The sequence below is a fragment of the Megalobrama amblycephala genome, linkage group LG8, assembly GCF_018812025.1.
Source record: "Megalobrama amblycephala isolate DHTTF-2021 linkage group LG8, ASM1881202v1, whole genome shotgun sequence".
Classification (NCBI taxonomy): Eukaryota; Metazoa; Chordata; class Actinopteri; order Cypriniformes; family Xenocyprididae; genus Megalobrama; species Megalobrama amblycephala.
The window spans coordinates 17,076,955-17,104,318 of record NC_063051.1 but is presented as its reverse complement, the minus strand read 5'-3'; the positions used below and the strand labels follow the sequence as shown (position 1 = coordinate 17,104,318).

Genomic DNA, 27,364 nt, shown 5'->3' with positions numbered 1-27,364 from the left:
TCTAGCAAGGTCCAGCTCATGAGTTGGTGTTCAACAGGTTTCACTATATTATAAAGGACATTTTGAATAGTGAGGACACTTTGGGCCTCACAAGCATTGCCTAGCTTACACATACACAGATCACCAAACTGAATATTGTCAAACATGATTTACAAGCAACAGAGGGATCTCTCACCAATAGAATTTGAAGTAGCTTGGCTACTCCGGGTCTGCATTTTAATACGCTTAAGAACACAAAACATATTTACAACAGTTTACTATTAGTTGAAGTTATTTTTAAAAACTGCAGTTTCACCTGCAACTTTGGTTCACAGGTAAATGCACAACAATGCAGGCACTGATGCAAAGCTCATGCTGCTTCTTCCATCTCAAAATCATGAACAAGAGTATCATTGAGGTCCTCAGGTCCAAGTATCCAGTGATTTTTCTTCTGAGTAGAAATCTACAAACACAGATTCAAAAACTGATCACTTAAGTTAAAAAAAAAAGTATCCAAGCCATTTTATTTCTCTAAAATCCTACCTTTTCTTCAAACAGCTCGTTGAGTATAGAGGTTAGAGCATAACCTTTCCGAATGTGCTCGTCCATCTAAACATCAAAGCAATATCATGAAAAACTAAATTGGTCACTTATAGCTTAAAACTTTACTAACCGTTGAATAAATGATATCTTCCTAAGGTCCTTCTCTCAACTTACTTTGCTTTGGTGCACCTCAGAGCAACACTCCATGTCGAAGCCCTCGTTCATGAATTTCTCCTGAAAACACAGACGAGCACCACTTGAACTTGTCTGGTATTCTTTCAGTATGAAAGAATATCGTGCTTGTCAGATGCCATGTAACAGTCGTTATTAATCTTTGTAAACACTAACAGACCAATGAAATTTAGAAAAGGTAATTGGAATAAAATCAACTACTTATTTTTTACTTAAAGGCTGTTTCAAAACGTAGGCCTATAGTGTTGTTGTGGACATCATGGAGCTCGAGATAAATCGGAACGCGCCTTTGAAGGATACAGAAACGTATGCTACAGAAAAAAAAGACATTACAGAAGTATTAAAATACCGTCTAGAGTATTTAATACTACTACTAGGTATTGAAAGAACCATAAACACTTTTATGGAAAGGGGGGAAAAACACACCTACCATTCTCATTAAACTCATTGTGTAATTTAAGAGTAATCTGTGAGCGTATCAGTAAGGCCTAAAATGGAAAATTAACAAACGGCTGATAGCAATTCGTCTTAATTAGTGGTTCACAAGGTTCAATAAAATTAACAGATTTCAAGTTCATTAGTGAGCTAATTAGCAAATCCTTCGGAACTCATGAAACGGAAGTTGCGATAGTCTTTTTTGCTTCCCTATTGTGACATACATCTGAGAGGCACGGCTTCTCGAACAAGACAAAATGTAGGGCGGGACTTGATTTTGTCCATCGTTGTCATTGGCTATTGTTGCTAGTGAGTGACTAGCAACAATAGTGTAGCAACTAGTGTTGTTCCGCCCTCGCGCCAGGAAACACGTCAAAGTTGTCACTGGAAGTAGGAAGGGAAGTTATTTCGATTCAAGATTACTAATACATGAATTTAAAATAAATAAATAAAAATTAATAATAATAATGTACACGGGTAAATCATTTATAATAAATACTGCAATATTCTATACAAAAATTTGATCCCATGGTGACTTTCAAGAGTACTCTTAACATTAGCAATAAGACTGCTAAAATAGTCAGTTTGAGACTGTTAAAATATAGTCGATATTCCTAAAAAAATCTTGTGATATTTATCTTGTGATATCTCATCTGTATTTGCAGGGATTCCGTTTGAAAACACTGGGTGTAAAATAAGTTGCATAGTTGAACATAAGAATAAATAATTTTAATAAATTATTAAAAAATCATATTACTTGTCATAATGCCAAATGACTTAGCCTCCTACCATTTAAAATAGCTACAAATCTTTACCACCCTATAGAGAAATAATAAATACAAAAACATATGCAGCCCACATTACCCATATTCAACAAATCATAAATCATAGAGACTCATGCCTACACCTTAACATTTAATGCTGGGCAATGTACAGTTTGTCAATGGCTGAACTAAAAAAACAACAAACACAAGCTTTTTCATCAAAAAGGTGGTGATGGAAAAATACTTTATTACTGTATCAGTACAGTACTGTATTACTGTAATTAACTAAAACAAAGCATTTGGATGCAGTACAGAACCTTGAACCAAACCAAAACATTCATTAAAAAGCACACAACCACTAACTGAAAAAATGTCACACCCTTTCAACAATGGGCCTCATGACAACAGAGGAAAAAGGGAAAATTACAAAAAAAAATCCACACTTTACATAAAGTTTTAGTTAAGAAAAGGATATATTTAATCTACAAAACTCCACAGATGGTGTGTGTGAACAGTCCAACAAAACCTTTTCTCAAATGTAAACGCATTATTGTTTCTGTTGCATAGCTTCTTTGCGTGCAGCATCCTGTAGTAGCTGTGTGTCCACTTCATCCGCAGGAAGCTGTACATACCGCACCACCGATCCACGGATAAAGCAGTTCTTCACCGACAACTAAAACAAAAACCAAATATTAAAAGAGTCATTTGTATAGATACAGTTTTGAAAATTGAAAGTGTTCATCTGTTGAGCACCTGCTTAAGCTCAATATAACATTTCATAGATTCAACTGCCTGAGGTTCTAGCCACAGACAAGATTTCTGCCATTTAATTACTTCTCTTTACAATCTATTGACTGATTATGTGGTTTAAATATTTTGCACATCCACACAACACTTCCTAATCTATAACAAACAACACACTTGACTAGTTCTCACCATGTGCGGATATTTCTCTGGATCAGTGACACTGATATCTGTCAGTTTGATGTTCAAATACTGTGAAGAGAGAACAAGTTCAGTTTTTAAAAAGTACACAATATTTGCTTCTATTTCAATAAAGCAGAATCTGCTGCCATACCTGATCAACTGAGTGTAATGTTCCACATATGCTGCAAAGTTGATATTCAGAATGTTATGAGTTTCTACACACATTACACTGTGCATATATTATATTTTAAAAGTATGTGATATACATATTATATAAGTGCTTACCTCAAGTCATTCTTGAGCTCCACCACAACATCTTTGCCGACCAAGGACTTGAAAAACGAGTAGAAGAGCTGAGGAATTAAATGTTTGAATATGTTACGTTCAAATTATGTTCTGATAGGAGAACAAGAATTGATTAAAGTATATTAAAATGTGATTAAATCTGTAAAATTTTAGACGATGAGAGAATCCATCAATACACTGATAAATTACACTGGCTCTAAATTATCGAACACTATTATTAGACCACATAAAATACATTAATGTAATAATATCCGATGTACATAATAGTTGTTTCTAATGGAGATTTAATTAACATGATAATAATAATTTGTTTGCTATTGAACAAACGTATTGGGCTATCCAGAGAGCTAGCCGTTAGCAGGCTGCGGTGATTGTTTATTCCTCAACAACTGTGGCGAACAGTAACTAATAAAACATGTTAAATATTACAAAATGATTTATTTGGTCGCTGCAAAATTTGTACACCTTTTAAAGGTAACCATGATATGTTATTGCTAAATAACACTTACCATTTTCACGCGGTTTTGTGCTTCAGTTCACATACGTCATCAATAAGCTGCCGGGTTTTTTTCTCTTCGTGCTTCTATTGGCTAAACGAATGAAGACGTAACGGTCCCATTGGTGGAGGGATTTTGCGTCATCTATACGCATCTCGGTAAATCCCTCACAAACGCTGAATAAATAAATCGTCGACTTACGTAAAAACCTTAAAGATGAATGTTATTTTTTAATAAAATATTTTAAAACATAATGAAATTATGCCAGAAGTTCAACTTTCACTAGCAAGCTTATGGCCCCTCCTTTAATTAATAAGAGAATCTCTGATATATTCCCTCTCTCACCAGCAGATGGAGGCAAATAATTAAAAAGCACAATCTATCTTGTGTCAGGTTTTCCCATATTCTTCTATAACGAACTGTTCCTTGTTATTTATCAAACGAGGTAAACATTCCACTAACAATATTGGCTCTGCAATGCCATATTCTGTAAAAACGAGAAAAACGTTTTGCAGAGTGTTACACTGCTTGGATTCCTAAGAACAACAACTATTGGTGATCTAAATGCTAAAACTGAGTCATTGTAACATGCATGTTTCCAGACCAAAAAAAGAGAGAAAACAATGACTGTACAACACTTGGTTTTATTAGATGATTAAAACTTTTCACTTTTCTCTATTTAATAAAATATTTCAAGCAAGAAGAAATGGTGAAACAGGTTGATGAAATGAATGCTCTATTTATGACTATATGCAGTAACATTCAAACTGTAAAACATTCATCATCATTTTAAAATCAATATCCAAGTTCCTTTTATTGTTTATGCACTTATTCATTTGAGTACTCAGAGATTGAGAAGCTTATGGGTTTTGTCCAGTGCAGAGTCTCAAGTATCAGACATGAAGATCACACCAGCGCTGAAAGGTCTCTTGCCATGGAACACCAATAGAAAATCATTTTAAAGGCCGACTCATCTTCAGAGGTTGTGATGTCTCATGATGCACTGAGGACAGATGTTGCAAATGAAAAAGAAGGGGAAATTATTTAAATAAATGTTGAATAATTAAATATGAATTACAATTATATAAACAAATACATGCTTTGTAGTATCAGATATCTAATTCTTAAAGGTGCCCTAGAACCAGTTTTTACAAGATGTAATATAAGTCTAAGGTGTCCCCTGAATGTGTCAGTTAAGTTTCAGCTCAAAATACCCCATAGATTTTTTTTTTATTAATTTTTTTAACTGCCTATTTTGGGGCATCATTAACTATGCACCGATTTAGCGCGCGGCCCCTTTAAATCTCGTGCTCCCTGCCCCCCCGAGCTCTCGACTATAATACAGTGCCTTTATAAAGTTCACACAGCTAATATAACCCTCAAATGGATCTTTACAAGATGTTCGTCATGCATGCTGCATGCATGCGTCGGATCATGTGAGTATAGTATTTATTTGGATTTTTACATTTGATTCTGAATAAGTTTGATAGTGCTCCGTGGCTAACGGGCTAATGCTACACTGTTGGAGAGATTTATAAAGAATGAAGTTGTGTTTATGCATTATACAGACTGCAAGTGTTTAAAAATGAAAATAGCGACGGCTCTCATCTCCGTGAATACAGTAATAAACGATGGTAACTTTAACCACATTTAACAGTACATTAGCAACATGCTAACGAAACATTTAGAAAGACAATTTACAAATATCACTAAAAATATCAAGATATCATGAATCATGTCAGTTATTATCGCTCCATCTGCCATTTTTCACTATTGTTCTTGCTTGCTTACCTAGTCTGATGATTCAACTGAGCACAGATCCAGACGTTAATACTGGCTGCCCTTGTCTAATGCCTTGAACATGGGCTGGCATATGCAAATATTGGGGGCGTACATATTAATGATCCCGACCATTACGTAACAGTCAGTGTTATGTTGAGATTCACCTGTTTTTCTGAGGTCTTTTAAACAAATGAGATTTACACAAGAAGGAGGAAACAATGGTGTTTGAGACTCACTGTATGTCATTTCCATGTACTGAACTCTTGTTATTCAACTATGCCAAGGTAAATTAAATTTTTGATTCTAGGACACCTTTAAACTAAGCTTTGTATTAGTTACACTACCAGTCAAAAGTTTGCAATAATTATGATTTTTTTTTTTTATGTTTTTGAAAGATGTCTCTAAAGCTGGATTTATTTTATTAAAAATACAGTAAAAATAGTAGCCTAATATTAATATTATTATACAAAAAAATCAAGCAGCACAACTGTTTTCAACATTGATAATAAGAAATTGAGGGGGTTTTGCACCAAATCAGCATATTAAAATGATTTCTGAAGGAATGGAGCTGTCAACATGAGAGCCCTGATCTACAGTCTTCCGCAAGGAAGGAATGTGGAGCATACAGTTATCATACCATCTTTGGATTGGCCTGGTCTGGTTGGTGGTCTTATCTTGGATGGGAGCTCTGAGCTGTCTCTGTAGTCTCTGGGCTTTGGCTGAAGCTCTTGTGGCTGACCAGAGCGAGACTTCACAGGCACCGGAGGTCTGTTAGGCCCAATCATGCCCCCTTCAGAGCGAGAAGGCACCACAGGCTTCTTGGTGATGCTCTGGGGTTGTAGACCGCTGGTGTTTGCGGCTGATGATGACTGAGGTTTGGTTTCTGAACAGGTGAAGGAGCGATAGCGAGGAGTCGGAACAGGGGGCTGACGGTCGACATCAAGGTCTGTTTTGGGAAAGGAGAAGTGAGGATCTGAAGGAGATAGATGATTTTTCCCTCCTCGTGATCCACTCATTGAGCCATAAAGGGGATTGTCAAACATTTCCGGTGGTTGCCCATCCTCAGATCTGTAACCAAAATAAAACATGCAAAGTTTAATTTAGTATAATAATTTGGAATAGATGTAACAAGAATTGTTCATTCGTAGACAGTTTTTTGTTTTAGTAATCAAAAATAATTCAGTAACAAAGCAAAATTGAAAAATAAGAAAATTGTCTAAACATTATTTTAAATGTATCAAAAATATTAGAGATGCACAACGATTAAAAATGTGGCTTAAACCAGAAGCTGATAATTTTTTTAATGATGGCTGACAATAAATTGCAGATGTTAAAAATCTTGTCTAAAGAAATTAAAAATAAAACACTAAAAACTAAAATTGTTTAAATGCTAAAAGTGAATAAACGCATCACAAAATACCATATAATATACAATATGAAAAATGAGATTTGCTATATTTAAAGGGTTAGTTCACCCAAAAATCAAAATAATGTCATTTATTACTCACCCTCGTGTCGTTCTACACCCGTAAGACCTTCGTTCATCTTCAGAAAGTTGTTTTCAAAGTTGTTATTTTGGGTTTTTTTTGGCGCACAAAAAGTATTCTCGTCACTTTATAATATTAAGGTAGAACCACTGAACTCACATAAACTGTTTTAAAAATCTTTTTAGTACCTTAATGGATCTTGAGAGGTTCAGTGACATTGCTGGCAATAGAGGCCTCACTGAGCCATCGGATTTCATCAAAAATATCTTAATTTGTGTTCCGAAGATGAACGAAGGTCTTACGGGTGTAAAACGACATGAGGGTGAGTAATTAATGACATTATTTTAATTTTTGGGTGAACTAACCCTTTAATGCTGCAGTCCATAAGTTTTGCCTCTTTGTCGCCATCTCTGTTTGAAACCTGCAATTGCAGTTATTTGTGGAATTATCATCTTTATGTGGGTTGTGTATCGGCACGGCACTCAGCGTGGATGAATCTAATGTTTGCTGTCAGTCATGCATCGGTGTGGATACTGTACTTCGGAATAACAGATTATATGTCTTGGAAGTATGACCAAAATACGAATTTTCACCAAATTATTATTATTGTTATTCTTTTTTCCTCAAATGTTAATGTTAACAACATCAACAATGCGTGACATCCTCACATATAGCCTACTAGCTGGGACTCGTTCTTATGTAAACAGACATGATGTAATGACACAAAGACGAACGGCTGCATACTTGGATTTCCCACAGAAACCCACCAATACCGATTTTATTAGAAAACATTATTAAAAGCTTATCGTTGTGAATCGGGCTAGGGTAAGGAGATAGTTTTGAACACTGGCTTGTTATGTGCATGCTCAAAAATTGATTTTGGATCATTTTTAACCCCCCAAAAAAGTTACGAACTGCAGCTTTAACAGTGTTATTAAACTAATAGTGATTAACTTTGTTTGTTGCATGACAGTAAATATGGTCTAAATGTAAAAACCTTTGTTATCTTTGACTAAATCAAAGACATTTGTCAGATGACATGATGGATTTATTGATGAGATAAAGGAGATAAAAATAATGTAAAAATATACGTACATAGGGTTTGATGTCTTTGCAGTTGGGCTAGATGTAGCATGGTCATAACTACTCTTTTTTGGGGAGAGATTGCCATGCGTCATGTCCTTTGATGATGGCCCAGATCTTGGGGACATGTTGCCGGGGCCCCTGTCTGCCTGGTTACTGCTCTTGTAGCCTACACCCATATAACTGGGGTTACTTATATCAGTGGCGGCGAGGACTGAAGAAGATCTGTCAAAGAATGTCCAAGTTATTTATTTGTACAAACATAACCAAATATAATCTTTGTGAAGAATGTCAAAGTTTTTGATTGAAAAATGTAATAAAATATCACAACATAATAACATATATCACTTTGGATATAAGCATCTGCTAAATGAATAAATGTAAACAGCAAAGAGGAAAAATGGGAATATTTTACATTTTGGTATTATCTCCTGATCTGCCTTTACCAGCTCCTGTGTCATCTCCGACTTTAATGAAATCTGGAATAAAGAAAAATAATCTTAAGGAAAGGAACATAGCCTCGTTACTCAGGAAGGAAAACATTATATCACAATTCTGGAATGCTTTATATCAGGCATTGCTGTACAGTTCACTCACCATACAGCTTCTCTGTCTGTTTTCCTTCAGATTTGGGGAGTTGAATGCCACCTGTTAGCAGGCCTGTGTGCTCACCATGATGGGTGAGTTCGATAGAGAACTCATAGTAAGAGTTTTCAGCAGAACGCAGAGCAACACAGCCCTCACCTACAGAGAGAGTGCAGCAGGACTGTTTATGAATAAACAGCATATGAATATTCCAGTACTAATCAGAATATGGCTTATTCTGATTATGTAAGCATCACATACACACATGATATAACCAGATAAAGCTAATATTCCAGTTTTTAGAAATCTAAAACCAATTGCCATAATGCCTGTATTATTCAGAATTTTGAGTCACCATGACTGAACAATCTTTATAACATTTGGAATATTCTGATTTCATGTTTACAGGAATATTCCAATAGTTGTGGTGCATAGGTTTCCTCCTTTTAACTATGAACATTAAAAATGAAATCAGAAAATGTACTTGCAAACAGGGTCAATAAACTACTAAGCCAGCTAAATTACGGGCATGTGAGTGCTAGTGAACTTTCACACATTTTAGGTACCTTACCATATGACTCATCACAATCTGTAGATTTAACGCAGATGAGGATGTGCTGATCAAGGAGGTATTCTGGGTCTGCAATGATGGGCGTAAGCTGCAAAGCGATTTCACAAAGATAATGTAAACGTGAGGGCTGAGCTTTCAATGCATGTTTTTATTCATAATGTTTTACCAAATAGAGTTTTTACCTCAACTTGTCCCCCAAATCGTACTTTTATCGAGCCCTCTGAGTTATCTTGGTTTTCTCCTTCAGGACCCTTCACAAACTCTAGAAAAAGTATTTGAAGTATTTAACTTTACTTTTCTTTTTTTGCAGTAGCTTATGTGAACTTACAAAGAAAAAAATGTGGGATTCAAATGATTTGTGATCATTTAAGATATAAGTGAAAGTATAATGGATATAGCTCCTCACTCTCCAAGCAGCTCGAGTGATACTCAATGAAGAACTTGGTCTTTGATTTAGTCGAAAGAACAGCCACACAATTCATGATCTTTATAGCACCCTGAGCATCCGTTGACAGATCTGTAAAGAGCAAAATAGTTAATAATTAGTGCATCAGCACAATGTACAAGACAGCTGGCCAGGATGCAAAGGGGATTGTTGCCATAGTGAAATATTTACAACATCTTACCATTTTTTGAGACAAACTGAGAAGTCACGCCAACATCAAATGTGGCAAATACAGGGGAATGGTCACTTGTCATGATATCATTGGTGCATCCTAAAAAAATCAAAGAGTAATATTGGTTAAAGTAAAGATGTCTGCATTGAACTTCTTATAGAATTTAAAACATGCATTTTAAATTTAATGAACTAACCATAGGAGTTGCAAACCACATGCACCATAGGGTAGGACTTGCGAAGTACACGATCACACCATGAAGGCAAGTTGTATTTTGTCTGTTAGTGAGATAAAATATTTATGTAAAGAGAATTTTTATCATTAAATGAAATTTTATAATATATCTGCTCCATAGCAAAGGTTGTTCAGATGTATGGTGGCTTTCAAGCTATACCCCTGTGGCTTTGGCTTTAGTGTAGGCATATTTCTCCCGTGTGTCTCTCTCAAAACGATACGTGGGGGCAAATGTAATCTCCTCCTCCACTGTAAAGTAAAACATATGAATGGAATCCGATACTAAGCATGCCTCTATTCCTCAACAACTGTGGCATAATATACCTCAATGACATATATACCATATATATGTATGTTCATACACCACAGTGCAAAAGTTTGGGTCAGCAGGATTGATTGATTGATTGATTGAAATATAAAATAATACTTTTATTGAGTAAGTATGCATTAAATTAATCCTAAAAGAGACAGTAAAGACATTTTAAAACTATTTTTGAACTTTCTATTTATCAAAGAATCCTGAAAAATGTATCATGGTTTCCATGTTAATTTCCAGTAATGGCTGGAAAATTTAGCTTTGCCATCACAGGAAATTACATTTAAAAAAATAATAAAATAGAAATAGAGTTTTTAAAATTGTAATAATATTTCAATGTATGTAAATAAATGCAGTCTTTGTGAGCATGAGAGACCTTTATCTAAAACATAAAAAAATCTTACCAACCCCAAACTTTTGAACAGTAGTGTCTGTGTTTCTTCTAAATTGACCTTATACAGGGAGTGCAGAATTATTAGGCAAGTTGATTTTCTGATCATATTTTTTTCCCAAGCACATTTTACCAATTCCAATCCACATCAATCTTAATAACTACTATTAATATTGTTTTTAATCATTTATAAGTGATATATAATTGTTCATGAAGGCTGGAAATGAAAAATGCCTTATATTCAGGTGTGCAGAATTATTAGGCAAGTTTTCTTTTACAGGCAAAATGAGCCAAAAAAGAGATTTAACTCAGACTGAAAAGTCAAAAATTATTAAATACTCATGAGAAGGACGCAATACTAATGCAATACTAGAAATTGCAAAGTTAAAGCATGACCAAGGGACAGCAAAATGCTCATTGGGTCAGCGGGGTCAGACAACAACAGGTGGAAAAGAAAAGACACATGTTAACTGCAAAATAATTAAGAATTAAGGTGAAGAATTAAGTGTGAAACCATCAGGAACCCTTTAGTCTCCAGCGCCACCATTTTCCAGAGCTGCAACCTACCTGGAGTCTCCAGAAGTGCAAGGTGTTAGGATCTCAGAGACTTAGGTTAGCTAAGGAATCCTAAAAAATGACCTGCACTTGATAAGAATCACAAGCTGAAGTGTTATAAAATACATGAAGACTGGGTTTTAATAGGGCTTATAGACAGACAGCTTGAGAATGACTCCTGATGGACCAGCACCACATCCTCTTGTACCACTGTTTGAAGAATTTATCCAGAATCTGGCAGTAAGGTGTTTGAGTTCACTTTTAGTCCATCTCTTATCCTGAAATGTCTGTCTTGCAGAGATGGACTAAAAATGATCTTCCAAAACTTACTGCCAGATTCTGGAAGATAAATTCTTCAAACAGTGGTACAAGAGGATGTGGTGCTGGTCCTTCAGGAGTCACTCTCAAGCTGTCTGTTTATAAGGCCTATAAAAACCCAGTCTTCATGTATTTTATAACACTTCAGCTTGTGATTCTTATCAAGTGCGGGTCATTTTTTAGGATTCTTTAGCTAACCTAAGTCTCTGAGATCCTGACACCTTGCACTTCTGGAGACTCCAGGTAGGTTGCAGTTCTGGAAAATGGTGGCGCTGGAGACTAAAGGGTTCCTGATGGTTTCACACATAATTCTTAATTATTTTGCAGTTAACATGTGTCTTTTCTTTTCCACCTGTTTTTGTCTGACCCCGCTGACCCAATGAGCATTTTGCTGTCCCTTGGTCATGCTTTAACTTTGCAATTTCTAGTATTGCATTAGTATTGCGTCCTTCTCATGAGTATTTAATAATTTTTGACTTTTCAGTCTGAGTTAAATCTCTTTTTTGGCTCATTTTGCCTGTAAAAGAAAACTTGCCTAATAATTCTGCACACCTGAATATAAGGCATTTTTCATTTCCAGCCTTCATGAACAATTATATATCACTTATAAATGATTAAAAACAATATTAATATTAGATATTAAGATTGATGTGGATTGGAATTGGTAAAATGTGCTTGGGAAAAAAATATGATCAGAAAATCAACTTGCCTAATAATTCTGCACTCCCTGTATAGTAGTATGATGTTAGTAGGCTAAAACCCACTGGGAATGCAAAAATGATAATACAAACTATCAAAAGAAAATCCTAAGACACCTGTTTTGGATTAAAGTTGGTAAACCTCCAGTTAACAGCATGAGGTCCTACATTTCTATTTGATTCAAAGTTGATGTGTGTGATTTTTTTTGACAATAAAATACTTAAAATACTCTCATATCCCATCCCATCTGTGTAGAGAAACTATAAGTGAGCCATTCATAGGTGGAAGTGTAAACACTGTGGCTGTTTCAACATTGCTATATTTGCTCTATTTGTAGCAACACTGGCTCAACTAGGTGTTTTGGACTACCTGTTTGGACTAGGGATGGACATTGAGTAACTTTGTAGTTGAATAATCAGTAAGTAAATTATGAACAAGTGCTACGTCACCAATAATAGTTAATAACCAATAATGAGACAAGTAACTAAAAATAATGATAACAACATTTTTATCATTGTACATGTTCCTATTCTATGAGCACAAAACTCACCGTAGTCTAAGAAGACCTTTTTCTCTTCCCTCTCTATGTTCAGCTGATCTCTGGCCAGCAGTTCCTGGTACTGCTGCTGTTTGATCTTCATCACAATGTTCTCAGCTTCCTGCAAAGAGCAAACAACTATGCAAAAGTTCTGTCTTTTCCTGTCAGTTGATGTCAGGAGCTGCAGTACGTGACAGCTCTTGTCTTAATAGAGGAACTACCTGTTCTGAATACAAGTATGCTCTCTAAACCACAAAGGCAGTTCATGCCTCAAGGTATCATAATGTGGGTAACTGATGCATAATGTGTCCATAGACACTTTTGTGTTTTTTGTTTTTTTATCTGATCAACATGAAGAGTTCAATTTAAAATATATAACACTGTTATATGTTTGATGCATAATGTGAACCTACCTGTGATGGAAAGTCAACCCTATAATTCAGATCCCCAAGCCAGAAGAGGTGTGTGAAGCGATGGTTGATGTCAAAAGGATTTAGTTTCTTATCTCCAAGATTCAGAAAACGCAGAATACTGATGTAGTTCTGGTTTCGCCTGGAAAAGGTAGAGTAATCAGTTACTAAATTTTACTATTATTATTATTGTTCATGCGTATTTACGTCAATGTCCCTTTTTTGTCACACCGGCAGGTTTTAGGGTTGTGGCTTACCTCAGTTTCTTTTCACTTCCTGAGGTCAGGTGACTGTTGACAAACCCAAAGGAGGTTCTATTAAACATAAAAGACACCCCCACTGCTCCTTTATTCCCTTTAAACACACATATACACACATAATTAGCTTTTTACACACAACAAAGTAGGATATACAGCTTGCTTTACATTTCCTATTAAATGTTTTTGGAAAAAAGCTATAAACAAACCCAGAGCATTAGCTATGCCAGTCTTAACACTATCAGAGAAGACGTGAGAGAAGCGGTTCTCATGTTCCGGCTTGGCTAGAACCACAATTCTTATACTCCACAGTGTCTGAGTGGCTATCTGTTAAAAACCAAACACACAGCTGTCATCATTGAGCTGACATAATATGCACAAAAAACATAAGGCACCCGAAACCTTCTCGTTGGGTGTTATGTCACTTACTTGTTTGAAGCTAATGTTGGTTATGTCCCTAAGGGCTCCCCTAACGGTTTCTATCCACTCCTTCTCTCCCAGCGGGTCCTCCTGTGTCCCAATTACATAGATATCATGTGGGATTTGATTGGCTGTGTCATCATGGGTTTTTCCCTGACCCTTTGACTGCAACCAGGAAGTGATGTTTTGTGGTGGATTCGCATTTCCTGAACGGACAGAACAAGTTCACTTCATCTCTAGTTAGTGTAAGGTTACATTTAATCTCTTATACCAAAAACTGTACTTACAGATAATACAATATTATTTAAATCAATAGCCACTCATATGCACTTAAAGAGAGCACACTTTCATGACTGTGTAACTAATGTCAAATTAAAAGATTTACATTAAAGTACATTTTAAATCATTATGTTTTAATACTTTTGTCATGCTTTTAAAGGATTAGTCCACTTTTAAATACACTTTTCCTGATAAATTTACTCACCCCCATGTCATCCAAGATGTTCATGTCTTTCTTTCGTCAGTCGAAAAGAAATGAAGGTTTTTGAGGAAAACATTCCAGGATTATTCTCCTTACGGTGGATTTCAATGGCTACCAACAGATTGAAGGTCAAAATTACAGTTTCAGTGCAGCTTCAAGGGCTTTAAACGATACCAGATGAGTAATAAGGGTCTTATCTAGCGAATCGATCGGTCATTTTCGAAAAAAATACAACCATTTATGCTTTATAAACAAAATATTGCATTGAACGTACTTTCCGCTTCCGCATTCTTCATAACGCTTACGCTGAATGTTCTACGCCTTCTGTATTCTATTTACGGAACGAACGCGGCGCCAGTTTCGTTTTTTTTCCGTAACTTGAACAGGGAAGGCGTAGGACATTCAGCGTAAGCGTTGTGAAGAATCCGGAAGCGGAAAGTACGTTCAAGGCGATATTTTGTTTATAAAGCATAAACGGTTGTATTTTTTTCGAAAATGACCGATTGATTCGCTAGATAAGACCCTTATTACTCATCTGGTATCGTTTAAAGCCCTTGAAGATGCACTGAAACTGTAATTTTGACCTTCAACCTGTTGGTAGCCATTGAAATCCGCTGTAAGGAGAATAATCCTGGAATGTTTTCCTCAAAAACCTTCATTTCTTTTCGACTGACGAAAGAAAGACATGAACATCTTGGATGACATGGGGGTGAGTAAATTTATCAGGAAAAGTGTATTTAAAAGTGGACTAATCCTTTAAGTACAGTTAAAGGGTTAGTTCACCCAAAAATGAAAATAATGTCATTAATTACTCACATCCATGCCATTCCACACCCGTAAGACCTTCGTTCATCTTCAGAACACAAATTAACATATTTTTGTTGAAATCCGATGGCTTAGTGAGGCCTGCATAGCCAGCAATGACATTTCCTCTCTCAAGATCCATAAATGTACTAAAAACATATTTAAATCAGTTCATGTGAGTACAGTGGTTCAATATTAATATTTTAAAGCGACAAGAATATTTTTTGTGCACCAAAAAAAATAAATAAATAACGACTTATTTAGTGAATGCCGATTTCAAAACACTGCCTCATGAAGCTTCGGAGCGTTATGAATCACGCGAGCCGAATCATGATTCGATACACTGATTCATAACGCTCATGAAGCAGTGTTTTGAAATCGGCCATCACTATTTAAGTCGTTATTTTGTTTTTATGGCACACAAAAAATATTCTCGTCACTTTATAATATTAATATTGAACCACTGTACTCACATGAACTGATATAATAGTTATTTTTAGTACATTAATGGATCTTGAGAGAGGAAATGTCATTGCTGGCTATGCAGGCCTCACTGAGCCATCGGATTTCAACAAAAATGTCTTAATTTGTGTTCCGAAGATGAACGAAGGTCTTACGGGTGTGAAACGCCATGAAGGTGAGTAATAAATGACATTATTTTCATTTTTGGGTGAACTAATTAATATGTCTTTAACATACTAAAGTGCAAGTACCTGATTATAATTTGAACTGTATAGTGTTATTTGACATTACATTTAAATATATTTTAAATGTACTAAATTGTAATTTAATCATTACAAATGTGTACTTGTATACATGATATAACATAAAAAAACACTGAAATATATTTTAGTTTACCATATACTGTACACGTATCTGTATATTTGTCAGTACACTTTAACCGTATTTCAGAGACAACAGAATTGTGAAATTACATATAATTTTTTTAAAAGTCTTTGAAAGTGGTTAAACACTTAAATAATTGCAAGTCATATAAATTTTAACCATTATACATTTTCATTAAGTGTTCGAAACATTACATTCAGTTCGCACCTAAGTATATTCTTTTAAAGTATATTACTTCCATAATGAGTTCTCTTTTTTAAAGAATATGAGTTCTAAAGTGAACTTTTTTTCATAAGTAAGCTAGTGTCATTATCAAAAAAAACAAAACAAAAAAAACATGTACAGCACTTATATCACAATATTTTGTGCTTCAGCTCCAAAAATATTTGAATTAAAGAGACACAGAGAAGCTTTTCTGGACAAAAAAAAAAAAATTAAATGTATACTAAATGCTAATAGTCTAAATGCTAAATGCATATTACCCATGTTCCATGTGCCAACAAAGATGGTGATCATATCCGGCTCAGGTTTTCCTGAGTGCTTGTTCTTCATCTGTTGTAGAAGCTGGCAGAATCCTTCTCTTTTCTGAAAATGTGTTTTGATATACACATTTACACACAGGGACATTAAAAACACACTGTATATTATTGTTCACATTGTTCATTTATGTGACTTCCTCAAAACTCCATCCAAACACTTTTCATCGCTGCTGTAACACAGTGGGATTTTTACCTTTGTGTCATCAAAGACAAATTCTTTGCGCTGAGTTTTTTCCTTTTCTGTCTCTACCACCAATGCTAGTCTGTTATGCATCTTCTGTGACTTCACCAACTGCAAGACTGAAAATTAAGCATGGTTGGCATGTTCCCATTATTTACTGGTTAAAAGGTAATTTCACACATTTTGGTTACACGGCTCTTGGGAAAACTAGATTCTGACGGGTCCATCACAGAATTCTGTGGTCAAATATTTAGTATAATGACCACCACTGTACTGTATATTTGACCACAACTGACGTCTCTTGAAACCAGTGTTTCTTTTTAATTTCTTTAACATAATAAAAATAAGTCAAAGTAAGCAGGATAATGCACATTTTCGCAACCCTTCAGGAGGAAGGCCGCTTTGCATCTGGGTCCTGATCATCCTATATCAAAGTTTATTTTGCAATGAAGGCCTGCTGACTTGAAACACTGTTGTCACATTCAAATGTATGTGGTTATGTAAGTGATGAAGTTCAGCATACTTTTATTGTGCACAAAATATTTATCCTCAGGTCCATCTTTGGACTTCTTGAAGTAAACCTTCCCGCCTTCCACATCTACTTTGAGGTACATTTTGTTTGAAATACCCAGGGAGTCAAATTTTACCTGTTAACACAGAAAAGGACAATAAAGTAAAAATAAGTTCAGCATTTCTGTGCCTAAAATAGTTCCAAAGGTTATCTATGATAGCTGTGTGCAGAGGCAACCAACCAAATGTCATCGCCTATCGCCACATAGGCAAACATAACATTAATTTGCATGTGGTTTTGGAGAGCAGAGCAGTCGCAAACGTTCCTGCTTTCATCATTATGACATCATTACAAGCAGGAAGAAGGTTACAGGTTATGACTTTCACTTCGGATATATATACAGTAATCAAACAACAGGAATTCATATACTTGTACTAATCTAAGTAATTAAACCCTTTATTTAAAAAAAAAAAATAGGTAACACGTTACAATGAACTAACAATAAACAAACTGTTTTTACAGCATTTATTAAACTTTGTTAATGTTAGTTAATAAAAATGCTCATGCTCAGTTCACATTGATCTATTAACTAAAGTTAACAGATACAACTTTTGATCTTAAAAGGGGTTAATATTAACTAAGATTAATAAATGTTGTAGTAGTATTGTTCTTGTTAACTAATGTAGTGTTAGTTGAAATAAACAAATGAAAAGTTACTGTAAAGTGTTACTAAAAATGGTATATTTATTGTTGAACTGAATTTCTTACTTCAAACAAAACCGGAGGAATAAGTGACTTTCTGTGCCCTCCATCATATCCGACAAATTCAAACACAGCATTCTTGGTCTGTAAATAAGAGGTTATGTTAGTCTACAATAAAATTCCCAGGTAAGCATTTTATTTCTCTGTTTGCCGTCATCCATAAATATAGAACAGAGGTACCTTGTCTTCTATTGAATATATAAGCTTAGTCAGTTGCTCCAGTCTGAAAGCCACAGACTGATTTGCATCTCCAGACAGCTGGAAAAGAGTAATATCAAGCTTATAAGTTTAGAAGTTTTGTAAAAGCACCTCAAAAAAACACTTTTTTTTGTAAATATTATTGTCGTTTCTCATTTCTTTACTTGTCTGTAGGGGAAATAGCAAAGTGTTGCAACATTATTTTGGTTCTAACATCTGTAACTTAAAGGGATAGTTCACCCAAAAATGAAAATTTGATGTTTATCTGCTTACCCCCAGCGCATCCAAGATATAGGTGTCTTTGTTTCTTCAGTAGAACACAATTGATGATTTTTAACTGCAACCGCTGCCGTCTGTCAGTGGTATAATGCAAGTCAGCTGGAACTTGGACTATAAGAGTAAATAAAACACGACAGACAAATCCAAATTAAACCCTACGGCTCGTGACGACACATTGATGTCTTTAGACACGAAACGATCGGTTTGTGCGAGAAACCGAACAGTATTTATATCATGTTTTACCTCTAATACACCACTATGTCCAACGACATTCATCACTCGATTCGTGAGGTCTGATCGCGCTCTGACAACGGCAGTGATGTCTCGCTCTCATTGAAGTATATGCGCGAGACATCACTGCCGTTGTCAGAGCGCGATCAGACCTCACGAATCGAGTGATGAATGCCGTTGAATATAGTGGTGTATTAGAGGTAAAAAATTATATAAATACTGTTCGGTTTCTCGCACAAACCGATCGTTTCGTGTCTTAAGACATCAATGTGTCGTCACGAGCCGCAGGGTTTAATTTGGATTTGTCTGTCGTGTTTTATTTACTCTTATAGTCCAAGTTCCAGCTGACTTGCATTATACCACTGACAGACGGCAGCGGTTGCAGTTAAAAATCATCAATTGTGTTCTACTGAAGAAACAAAGACACCTATATCTTGGATGCTCTGGGGGTAAGCAGATAAACATCAAATTTTCATTTTTGGGTGAACTATCCCTTTAAGCCGCGCACACTTTAACGATTGCAAGGCCGATTATGAATGTAAATTGATACTTATGACTGATCGCGCTCAAACGCGTCCAGTCCGAGCCAGTTGCGTTCAGTCTGCGATTACAGTCGGTGTTCAAATTCCACGTGTGAGTATATAAATCGGCTCCAGTTGAAGGAAACAATCGGTATGTGTGTTCAGTTCAGTCTTAGAATGTTTCAGCTAATCGTTAGGTGTGTCCCCGGCTTAATTAGCGGTTTATTGTGCAATGTGTCTCAAGATTGATTGTAATATTCTAAAGTAATAATTTAAAATCTACTATTTAACCCCTAAATTATGTAAATGAGTAAAAAGTCAGCTACAAAGAGTACTGCTGTTATAAGCTATCACACTACCTAGTGAGTTTTGATCTTTTTAATTTGTGTGCATGAAATTGAATTTTCTTATGTTTAATATGAAGTTTTATTTTCTTGCAATAAATTAGTTTTTATATTTATTAGACAGAGACTTACAGCTCCTACTGTCACCTCATAAGAGTGGTAGACATTTAAAATCAGGAACAACACTTCCTGGTTTGATTCATGCTTACTGACCTGACTCCTTAGTCTCCCAGCTCCAGGAGACAGCGGTTGATCCAAAACTTTCTGCAGTGCTTCAAGACTCGGAAGTGTGCGAGCAATTTCACTACGAACAAATAGGAATGTCAGTTAAATGCACAATGAATAAACTGTCAATACCAAAATAACGTCATATAAGTGCGATAAGGTTTCAGAATTCACACATTTTTCAGAACAATTGTACCTGTTTAGGTTTTTGCAGATACTCTGTGTGAGCTTTTTAAAGTGGGGCAGAGTTGGGTTCCCATTCTGCACCTGTTCTGCATCCAGACACACAGATGTGCGGAAATACTCCTGAATGGACTTCTGATGGTCCTCTGGTAGACTGGATATCGAACATCAGAATCATTAGCACACCAGAACAAAGCTATTTAGTACAATGACTCTAAACGGACACAGTCAAAAAAACTATTACATCAGACAGAATTAAATCATAATGTGTTTAGTTTAACAAGAAATTGTACTGATCCAAGTAAGACAGATAAATCTTGTATTGTATTAAATTGTACTTTGTTGTGTCGATTTGCTGCAAACGCTGGAGATAGGTGTCTGAGATGGAGGGACGGGCAAGCTCTGTTCCTCTATCAGTTCCTCTGGACGAATCACTGTGGCATTCTTTACCTTCATTACCTGCGATATTCCTGGGTGGCAACTGAGGCGGCAAACTAAATTGTTCTGTGGAAGTGTTTTTGAATAAAACCATTAATATTAAAGCTTACATTTAGTGTCACAAAAAGGCTAAGAACACATTGAAAATAATGATGAAAAAGTAAAGAAAAAAAAAAAAGAATTCAATCTTTAAACCAGTGGTTCCCAAACTTTTTCTGCCCCCCTTTTGTTGTGAAAAATATTTAAAAATATTTTTAAGCCCAACACCCACATAAAGACACTCTCAGACATGACCTTGCTTGCAAAATCCTATAGTTAATACTACAACGTGTCAACTTGATTTGGCTTCTTTTTGTTTTCGTGATGTTAAAGGGATAGTTCACCCAAAAATGAAAATTTGATGTGTATCTGCTTACCCCCAGCGCATCCAAGATGTAGGTGACTTTGTTTCTTCAGTAAAACACAAATGATGATTTTTAACTGCAACCGTCACTGTCTGACAGTCAAATAATGCGAGTCAATGGGATCTCTATCAATAAGAGTCGAAAAAACTTGCATAGACAAATCCAAATTAAACCCTGCGGCTCGTGATGACACATTGATGTCCTAAGACACGAAACAATCGGTTTGTGCGAGAAAACGAACAGTATATATTTTTTACCTCTAATACACCACTATGTCCGACTGCGTTCAGCACTCGGTTAGTGAGGTCTGATCGCGCTCTGACAACGGCAGTGATGTCTCGCGCTAGCATACTCATTTTTCGGGATTTATAAAAAAATAAACTAAGCGTAAATGTGACCGCACGCATGAACTCTTTCACTAGAACGCATTTGAACATTTCCATTTCCACATCTCATTAATGGAGTTAAGCACTGAAATTACATGAAATCATTATCTAGAAGTTACAACATTTTTATATTAATTTAAATAAAAATATGTGTAGTGGATGCGCTGCTTTTGAACACTTTTCCTGTGGCATGTTATGTTTTAATGGTTTACACAGGGAGGATTGCTTGGCGCATGATAGCTCTCTTTAAATTGCATAGAAATATGAATAATGACCAATGATGCATTTACTGTTTAAGCAGTTGGCTTAGCAACATAATGGCATAATGACAGACAAGAAATCAATCTATGGTCATCCGACGAGTAGCTACTGTACAACATCTGCTGAACGCAGGTTTGCTGTTGGTGTCGTGCACACCAAAGATAACCCGTTTCGTGGTCTTCCCAATATTATGAAAAATACCATTGTATTTGAAGGATTGATTTCGAAGTAAACGGTAAGATATGCACGTTTTATTTTTAAAATATTTTGTCAGTGACACGTTAACTCAGACAAAAGCCTAATTTACAATGCAAAAATAAGGCCTATCTGTTTCCATTACAAATATATAAACATCCTAAAATATATGTTTACCTTATAGCTAAGCATAAGGATTTGTCTATGCAAGTTTTTTCAACTCTTATTGATAGAGTTCCCATTGATGAATTTGATTTGTTTAAAACAAAATACTATTTGGCCAGTGGAAATGAATGAGAACAACTTTCTCTGAACAGTGTTTTTTTTTTTTTTTTTTTTAATATTTTTATTGAACATTAAGCATGTAAAATGACAAGAAAATAAGCCAAGAAAATACATTTTAAAATATTTTAACCACCTTCCCACAACCCCCCCTTCCCCTGAATACTGAATTTTTTTTATTGATTTTTAGCAATGTAATTTGGTGGAACATAGTCTGTAGCCTACATGGTAGCCTATCACATATTTTCCTAATGTCTTTAAAGGGCTAGTTTGCAAAAATGCAAGCAGATCTTGCACCCCACTGAGTACCATAGTAGGGGAAAAAATACTATGGTAGTCAATAAAGGGAGAGATCTAATTGGTTACTGACATTCTTATAAATATCTCCCTTTGTGTACAGCAAATTAAAGCAATTTGTACAAGTTTGGAACAACTTGAGGGTAAGGAAATGATGACAGAATTTTTATTTTTGGGTGAACTATCCCTTTAAACATGGTATCACGTGGATGGGAATATACATGGAAATGATAAAGCAGATGACATTATGCATAGTAGAGTGTTGTAAGCTTCATATATGGTTATTTCAGGGAGGAGACGGGGTGGAGATGCAGCATGTATGCACAATTTTCTGCAGAAAGGGTTTTATAAAGGGAATTTTGCAGGTTCTGGCATACGCATGATCTTAAAACTTTTGTGCGTACGCAGAATCTAGCTTTTGTGCGTATGCAACTATACGATAAGGAAAGTATGACCACTGATAACAGACTGCTCAAGTGGATACTGTGTGTCATCTTAACTTCAGGTAATAGCCTAAAATATGCCAAATTAATATTTTCTGTTTAATTACTTATTTAACCTGACCGTGCACCCCTTTTTATAAATCCGAATTTGGGAACCACTGCTTTAATCAAGCTTTTCACTCAAATTGTTAGCTAATAATATTTTATGTAATAAAATAAAGTAGTATAATCTACGAATATGATATAATGATAGAATTTGTAACAAAAAAAATCTGAAAACTTAAAAAAAAAAAAAAAAACTTTTTACTATAGTGGTTTTGCACTTATGTACATTACCATCATAACAGCAACCATCAAAGTGCTTACTGTAATTCACTTACCTGGTTCCTCCTCCGGCTCCTCCTCCTTCTGCACAGCATACTGAAGGTGTGTCACCAGACCCATGTTCTCTTTATAATATGCCTCCACCAGGTCTGGCAGCAAAGAGAAGAACCGAATAGGCACCCCCTCTGATGCCTACAAAGCAAAGAAACCAGATAAACAAGAAAGATCTGCTATTCTGAACAATATTTATGGCATTTTACGATATACAAAATAATTATTTGCATAAACATGCTCCGCACTCCCAGCAATACTTCCAGTGACTCTCTTAGTTATTCTTCCTTTATCCAAAACCAATAGCAGTACATTGCATTTCTTCATTTAGCATGGTTTCCTTTAAAATGTGCTCACTCGGTGCCACAAAGGGTTTATAAGCTACTTTTTCCAAAGGAATTTGGAGTATAAGCTCTTAAGTCAGCTGATCTGACTTATGTCTTGATGCTGAGCAAATATTTTAACCCAATTATATGTAATACTATACAAAGATCTAACAAAAAAAACTAATTATAATTATTTGATTTGGTATTGGATGTAGAAAAGCACACTGTATTCAGAAAAATTCAGCACACATACTGTATAGTACACTTTGTCCTCCGTCAACCAACCAAAATTTATACTTTTGGCTATGGAGAAACTTACATTTGCATTTAAAACACATCTAATAGCCGTTTAATAGCTAAGTCGTGACCACAGATGTCATGAAATGACACTTACATCTTGTAGATATTATTGACATTGCGAACATGATGGGATATCAACAATCTAATGTGCTGCATGGCCAAAAACTACAATGAATCAGTTTTGACAATAAGTGGGCTATAAATAGCATAGAACATGTCAAAGAAATGAAACCAAACACCTTGTAATCACTGTTGACTTACATGCTTACATAGCCTAATGGAATATCATACATCTCACAAGTTATTTTGGCAAAAACTACATGTAACAAAATTTATGGTTATTTTGTGGTTACTAATAGCCGGAATATCGGGTCTATAGTCAACCGAGACAGTGAAATGGCGGCTATTGCTTGCTGGGTAAGGAAAATGGCAACGTTTTTAGCATTGCATACAAAATCATCTCAACACGTCATGCATCTTAGCATGGCAATCACAAGATGTCCGACTGGCAATAGGAAACAAGCATAATCATTGCATGAAAAACCTCCCACATTCTCCTACAATGGTTTAAGGTCAGCACAAACTATGACTTTTAATTGAATTTTGCTAATCTAATTAAATTATTTGACATGAACACTTTTTTGAAACTTTCCATTCAAGGCGGGGTGCAAGAGGAACCCTTGTGGCTTGCTTAACACCCACGCTGATGGATAAATTAAAACCGAGGCTGTGCTGCAACGCAGGCTTGAAAGAGGAAGAACTGTGGTAGAGAAACATTGACGGGCATTGTACAACAGTTTTTGGTTGAGCCTCGTCCCTTGAGTGCAGGTTACTTTGAAATGTAACGGCAAGAGAGAACAATGCAAATTATAATCAAAGGTCACCGATTTGCTTCCATTATTTTGTTTGTCACGAGGATAAGAGTTTTGTATAGCTTGAATAAAACCACCAACTGGTTTTGCAGCTGCACTGTCACGCTGGTAGACCAATGCTTGCTTTAATGCAGAGGACAAAATAGATACTAGTTTGAAAGACAAGACACCCACACAACGGTCTCAGAGAGTCTTCAGCAGCTGAAGAACCAACTGTCACAAGGTCACACATTCATTACCAAGCGCAAGATAGTAAATGGTTTGTTGGATGCCAGATGTTGAGTGCAACTAGTCATAAAAATGGACAGTGTTTTGTCAAGTGACCAGCAGACTATGAGCGCAACACGGAATTAGCAGAGGATTGAGTATATTTGCCTCTACTTTTCGTTTCATCGTGGTTTTATTGTATTATTTTTTCACTTGACCACCATTTTAGTGCACCATGGTGTTGTAGACAGAATTAAAACACATGAATATTATAATACATACAGTGTGATCAAAAAAATCTACGGATTTCATTGCAATGGATAGCAAAATATCGCAAAATAAAGCACAAACACTTTTCTTGAGCAAAACATTTCACAGAAAAAGGTTTAAAATTACATTTTAAAAAATTATAAATTATATTTAATAATTAAATAAACTGGAGACCAAAAAGTGTTTGAACATTTTCCAGTTGTCAAACTTGAGCAGAAGATAGTTAATGTGATGAGCTACACTTGTGGTTCTCCTGTGAAATTGAGAGGAACAATGGGCGAAAAGTGAAGTAAGTTTCGTGAAAATGAATAGATGTTCGCAGATGCCACTGTTTGATATTTTGTTCCTAATGAATGCGATTTTAAGTGTGTTTTACGCATCCAAAGAGTCCAAATACTGTTGGGGTCCACCAAAAGCTTTATTTTCACTAAAGCAACAACAAAAAACACAATTGTGGTGACTTTTAAGTCTTGATGTCACAAGGAGAAGTGTCTCGGTGCACATCTCAAAATAGTCCCCCAGCACACGCAACATCTGTCTGTGCGAGTATGAAAGCAGAGCCATTGCAGGAAGCTTCAAGCCAAAGAAATCAATACAAAATATTCTCACCAGAGGTCAGTAACCACTACCAGGTACAAATTTTGGAAATTCTTACCTGGACTGATAGTTTTTTGTCCTCATTTGGTAATATTCTGTAAGTATACACACAGTTCTGGAACCTGCAAAAGATTAAGAAGAATAAAACATTCATTTGCATAACTGCAACATAAATAATGCATATTAAAACAAATTTCATGGAATGTGTCACAACTTAAACAAACAGTGAAACCATTTTGGGCCATTTTGCTGAAAGCAGTAATAATGGGAAACCCCTCACCAACTTCCTTCACTCTCAGTCAGCACTGTTTGATAACTCACTGTACAAAGAATCATATTGGACTTACATTTCATTGCATTCACAAAGCGCAATTCAATAGGACTACACAAACTGTACAATTTGCAAGGAAGCAGGGAAACTGAGATCAGTTTGCAAACAAATGAGCCACTGTTTTGTATACTGATTCCAACGGTGATAATCATTTTTGGAATAAGTTTATATGTAGTTGACATTTGATATCATTAAACTGACAATATGCCCCCAGAGTAGGAAGTAGGAAGCCATTTCTGAAATGTTTAAAAAACCATCATGATATATATATATATATATATATATATATATATATATATATATATATATATATATATATATATATATATATATATTATATATAAAACAAGGTTGCAGGGCCAGTGCCACAAAACCAAGCATGTTTTATATTTATGGCAGACTCAATTGTCACCTCATGCAAACACACTATAAATGTCACATTTAAACAACATTCCGACTCAAGCGCACTCAAACATCCAAAACTTTCACGTTACATCTAATATTGCTGACAACATATGCGGCCTTCCACCTGAGATGTACAGCAGCAATACTCACAGAACACAGAGGGCATAAGCTCCCTGTATGGATTCGCTGTCCCGCAGTAGGAAGCTCCCATCCTTGCCTGCTTTGGAGAGGAGGTCCTCTGCTGTAGACCGAGTGATATTGCCATGGTACCATGGCTGGTGGGAAAACATCCTTTCCAAAGACTTCTCCCTTCCTCAGTCTGAAGACACCCAGGTTATTTTGGCCCCGGCAGTTTTCAAGAGGACATCAACATGAGGCCAGCTTTAGAGTCTCACGGTCTGTTTCATGGCGCTGTTAGAACTAATAGCCGCTCCTGCTCTGTCTGGCTGTAGGCTCACTGCTTCTCTCTCTTCCTGTTAGAGGGGCGAAAGCTGCAAAAAGGAAGCTGCCACAAACACAAGGGTGAACTTCCTCATTCTGTGCACACAGAGTTTAAAAACTCAAAGAGAGTGTGCAAAAGAGGAGGCCGAACAGATGGCTTCTCACACGTTCACAAGGCTCCAACACCTCTTTTTTAACACAAAAGAGATGAAAAAGATGTATGTGGTATTAGGAATTTGACAGTGTGTTCTTTCATACAAGGTCAATGATTAAGCCTGCTAACCAAAACGAGGACAACCCATTCAAACGTTTTGCTAATGGCCATTATGCAAAGTAGAGAAATGTAGATAAACATTTACAGTGTACAAGGCTCTGATTATGAGTTTATCTTTCTGACCAAACCACTGGTCCTGAAAGAAAAAGGGACTTGTGGAGCACACGTCACACTGCATCAGCATTTGGGTGCTATCTATATCTATAGGCCTATCATTTATATTAGATGTATATGGAAAAAATTCAACAT

General features: G+C 35.8%; 2 protein-coding genes across 5 annotated transcripts; both read right to left on the bottom strand.

The window, feature by feature from the left end:
* Window positions 1-178: 178 nt before the first annotated feature.
* On the bottom strand, window positions 179-3,802 carry smx5. 4 transcript variants are annotated; one of them, XM_048199713.1, is made up of 9 exons: window positions 3,656-3,802; window positions 3,126-3,193; window positions 2,992-3,022; window positions 2,850-2,909; window positions 1,145-2,586; window positions 927-1,025; window positions 697-756; window positions 523-588; window positions 179-442 (listed from the first exon to the last, which is right to left on the bottom strand). In XM_048199713.1, exons 1-5 carry the CDS (start codon window positions 3,656-3,658, stop codon window positions 2,461-2,463), a joined length of 288 nt encoding a protein of 95 aa, XP_048055670.1. In that variant the 5' UTR covers window positions 3,659-3,802; the 3' UTR covers window positions 179-442; window positions 523-588; window positions 697-756; window positions 927-1,025; window positions 1,145-2,460. The 4 variants fall into 4 exon arrangements, with proteins under 4 accessions (XP_048055670.1, XP_048055669.1, XP_048055671.1 ...); XM_048199712.1 differs by having other exon boundaries at window positions 697-1,025; XM_048199714.1 differs by lacking the exon at window positions 927-1,025.
* Window positions 3,803-4,267: 465 nt separating this feature from the next.
* On the bottom strand, window positions 4,268-26,892 carry inpp5d (inositol polyphosphate-5-phosphatase D). The gene is made up of 27 exons (XM_048199711.1): window positions 26,551-26,892; window positions 25,723-25,786; window positions 23,098-23,233; window positions 20,350-20,515; window positions 20,025-20,165; window positions 19,817-19,907; window positions 18,211-18,288; window positions 18,037-18,114; window positions 17,281-17,404; window positions 16,770-16,876; window positions 16,520-16,622; window positions 13,916-14,112; window positions 13,696-13,813; window positions 13,487-13,583; window positions 13,233-13,371; window positions 12,832-12,940; window positions 10,163-10,251; window positions 9,965-10,046; window positions 9,778-9,867; window positions 9,558-9,668; window positions 9,334-9,413; window positions 9,152-9,239; window positions 8,593-8,739; window positions 8,411-8,474; window positions 8,008-8,220; window positions 6,063-6,493; window positions 4,268-4,646 (listed from the first exon to the last, which is right to left on the bottom strand). The coding sequence occupies exons 1-27, from the start codon at window positions 26,688-26,690 to the stop codon at window positions 4,597-4,599; spliced, it is 3,333 nt and encodes a 1,110-aa protein (XP_048055668.1). The 5' UTR covers window positions 26,691-26,892; the 3' UTR covers window positions 4,268-4,596.
* Between the last annotated feature and the right edge of the window lie 472 nt (window positions 26,893-27,364).

Excerpts from the sequence above, each read along its gene's own strand:
- smx5 (XM_048199712.1), bottom strand. Across the intron at positions 3,023-3,125 it reads GAGCTCAAGAATGACTTGAG|CATATGTGGAACATTACACT; the intron begins GTAAGCACTTAT and ends TCAACTTTGCAG. Across the intron at positions 2,587-2,849 it reads CAGAGAAATATCCGCACATG|TTGTCGGTGAAGAACTGCTT; the intron begins GTGAGAACTAGT and ends TTTTTGTTTTAG.
- inpp5d (XM_048199711.1), bottom strand. The coding sequence starts at position 26,690 with ATGTTTTCCCACCAGCCATGGTACCATGGCAATATCACTCGGTCTACA. Across the intron at positions 25,787-26,550 it reads GCTTATGCCCTCTGTGTTCT|GTTCCAGAACTGTGTGTATA; the intron begins GTGAGTATTGCT and ends AATCTTTTGCAG. Across the intron at positions 9,669-9,777 it reads TCAGTTTGTCTCAAAAAATG|ATCTGTCAACGGATGCTCAG; the intron begins GTAAGATGTTGT and ends TGCTCTTTACAG.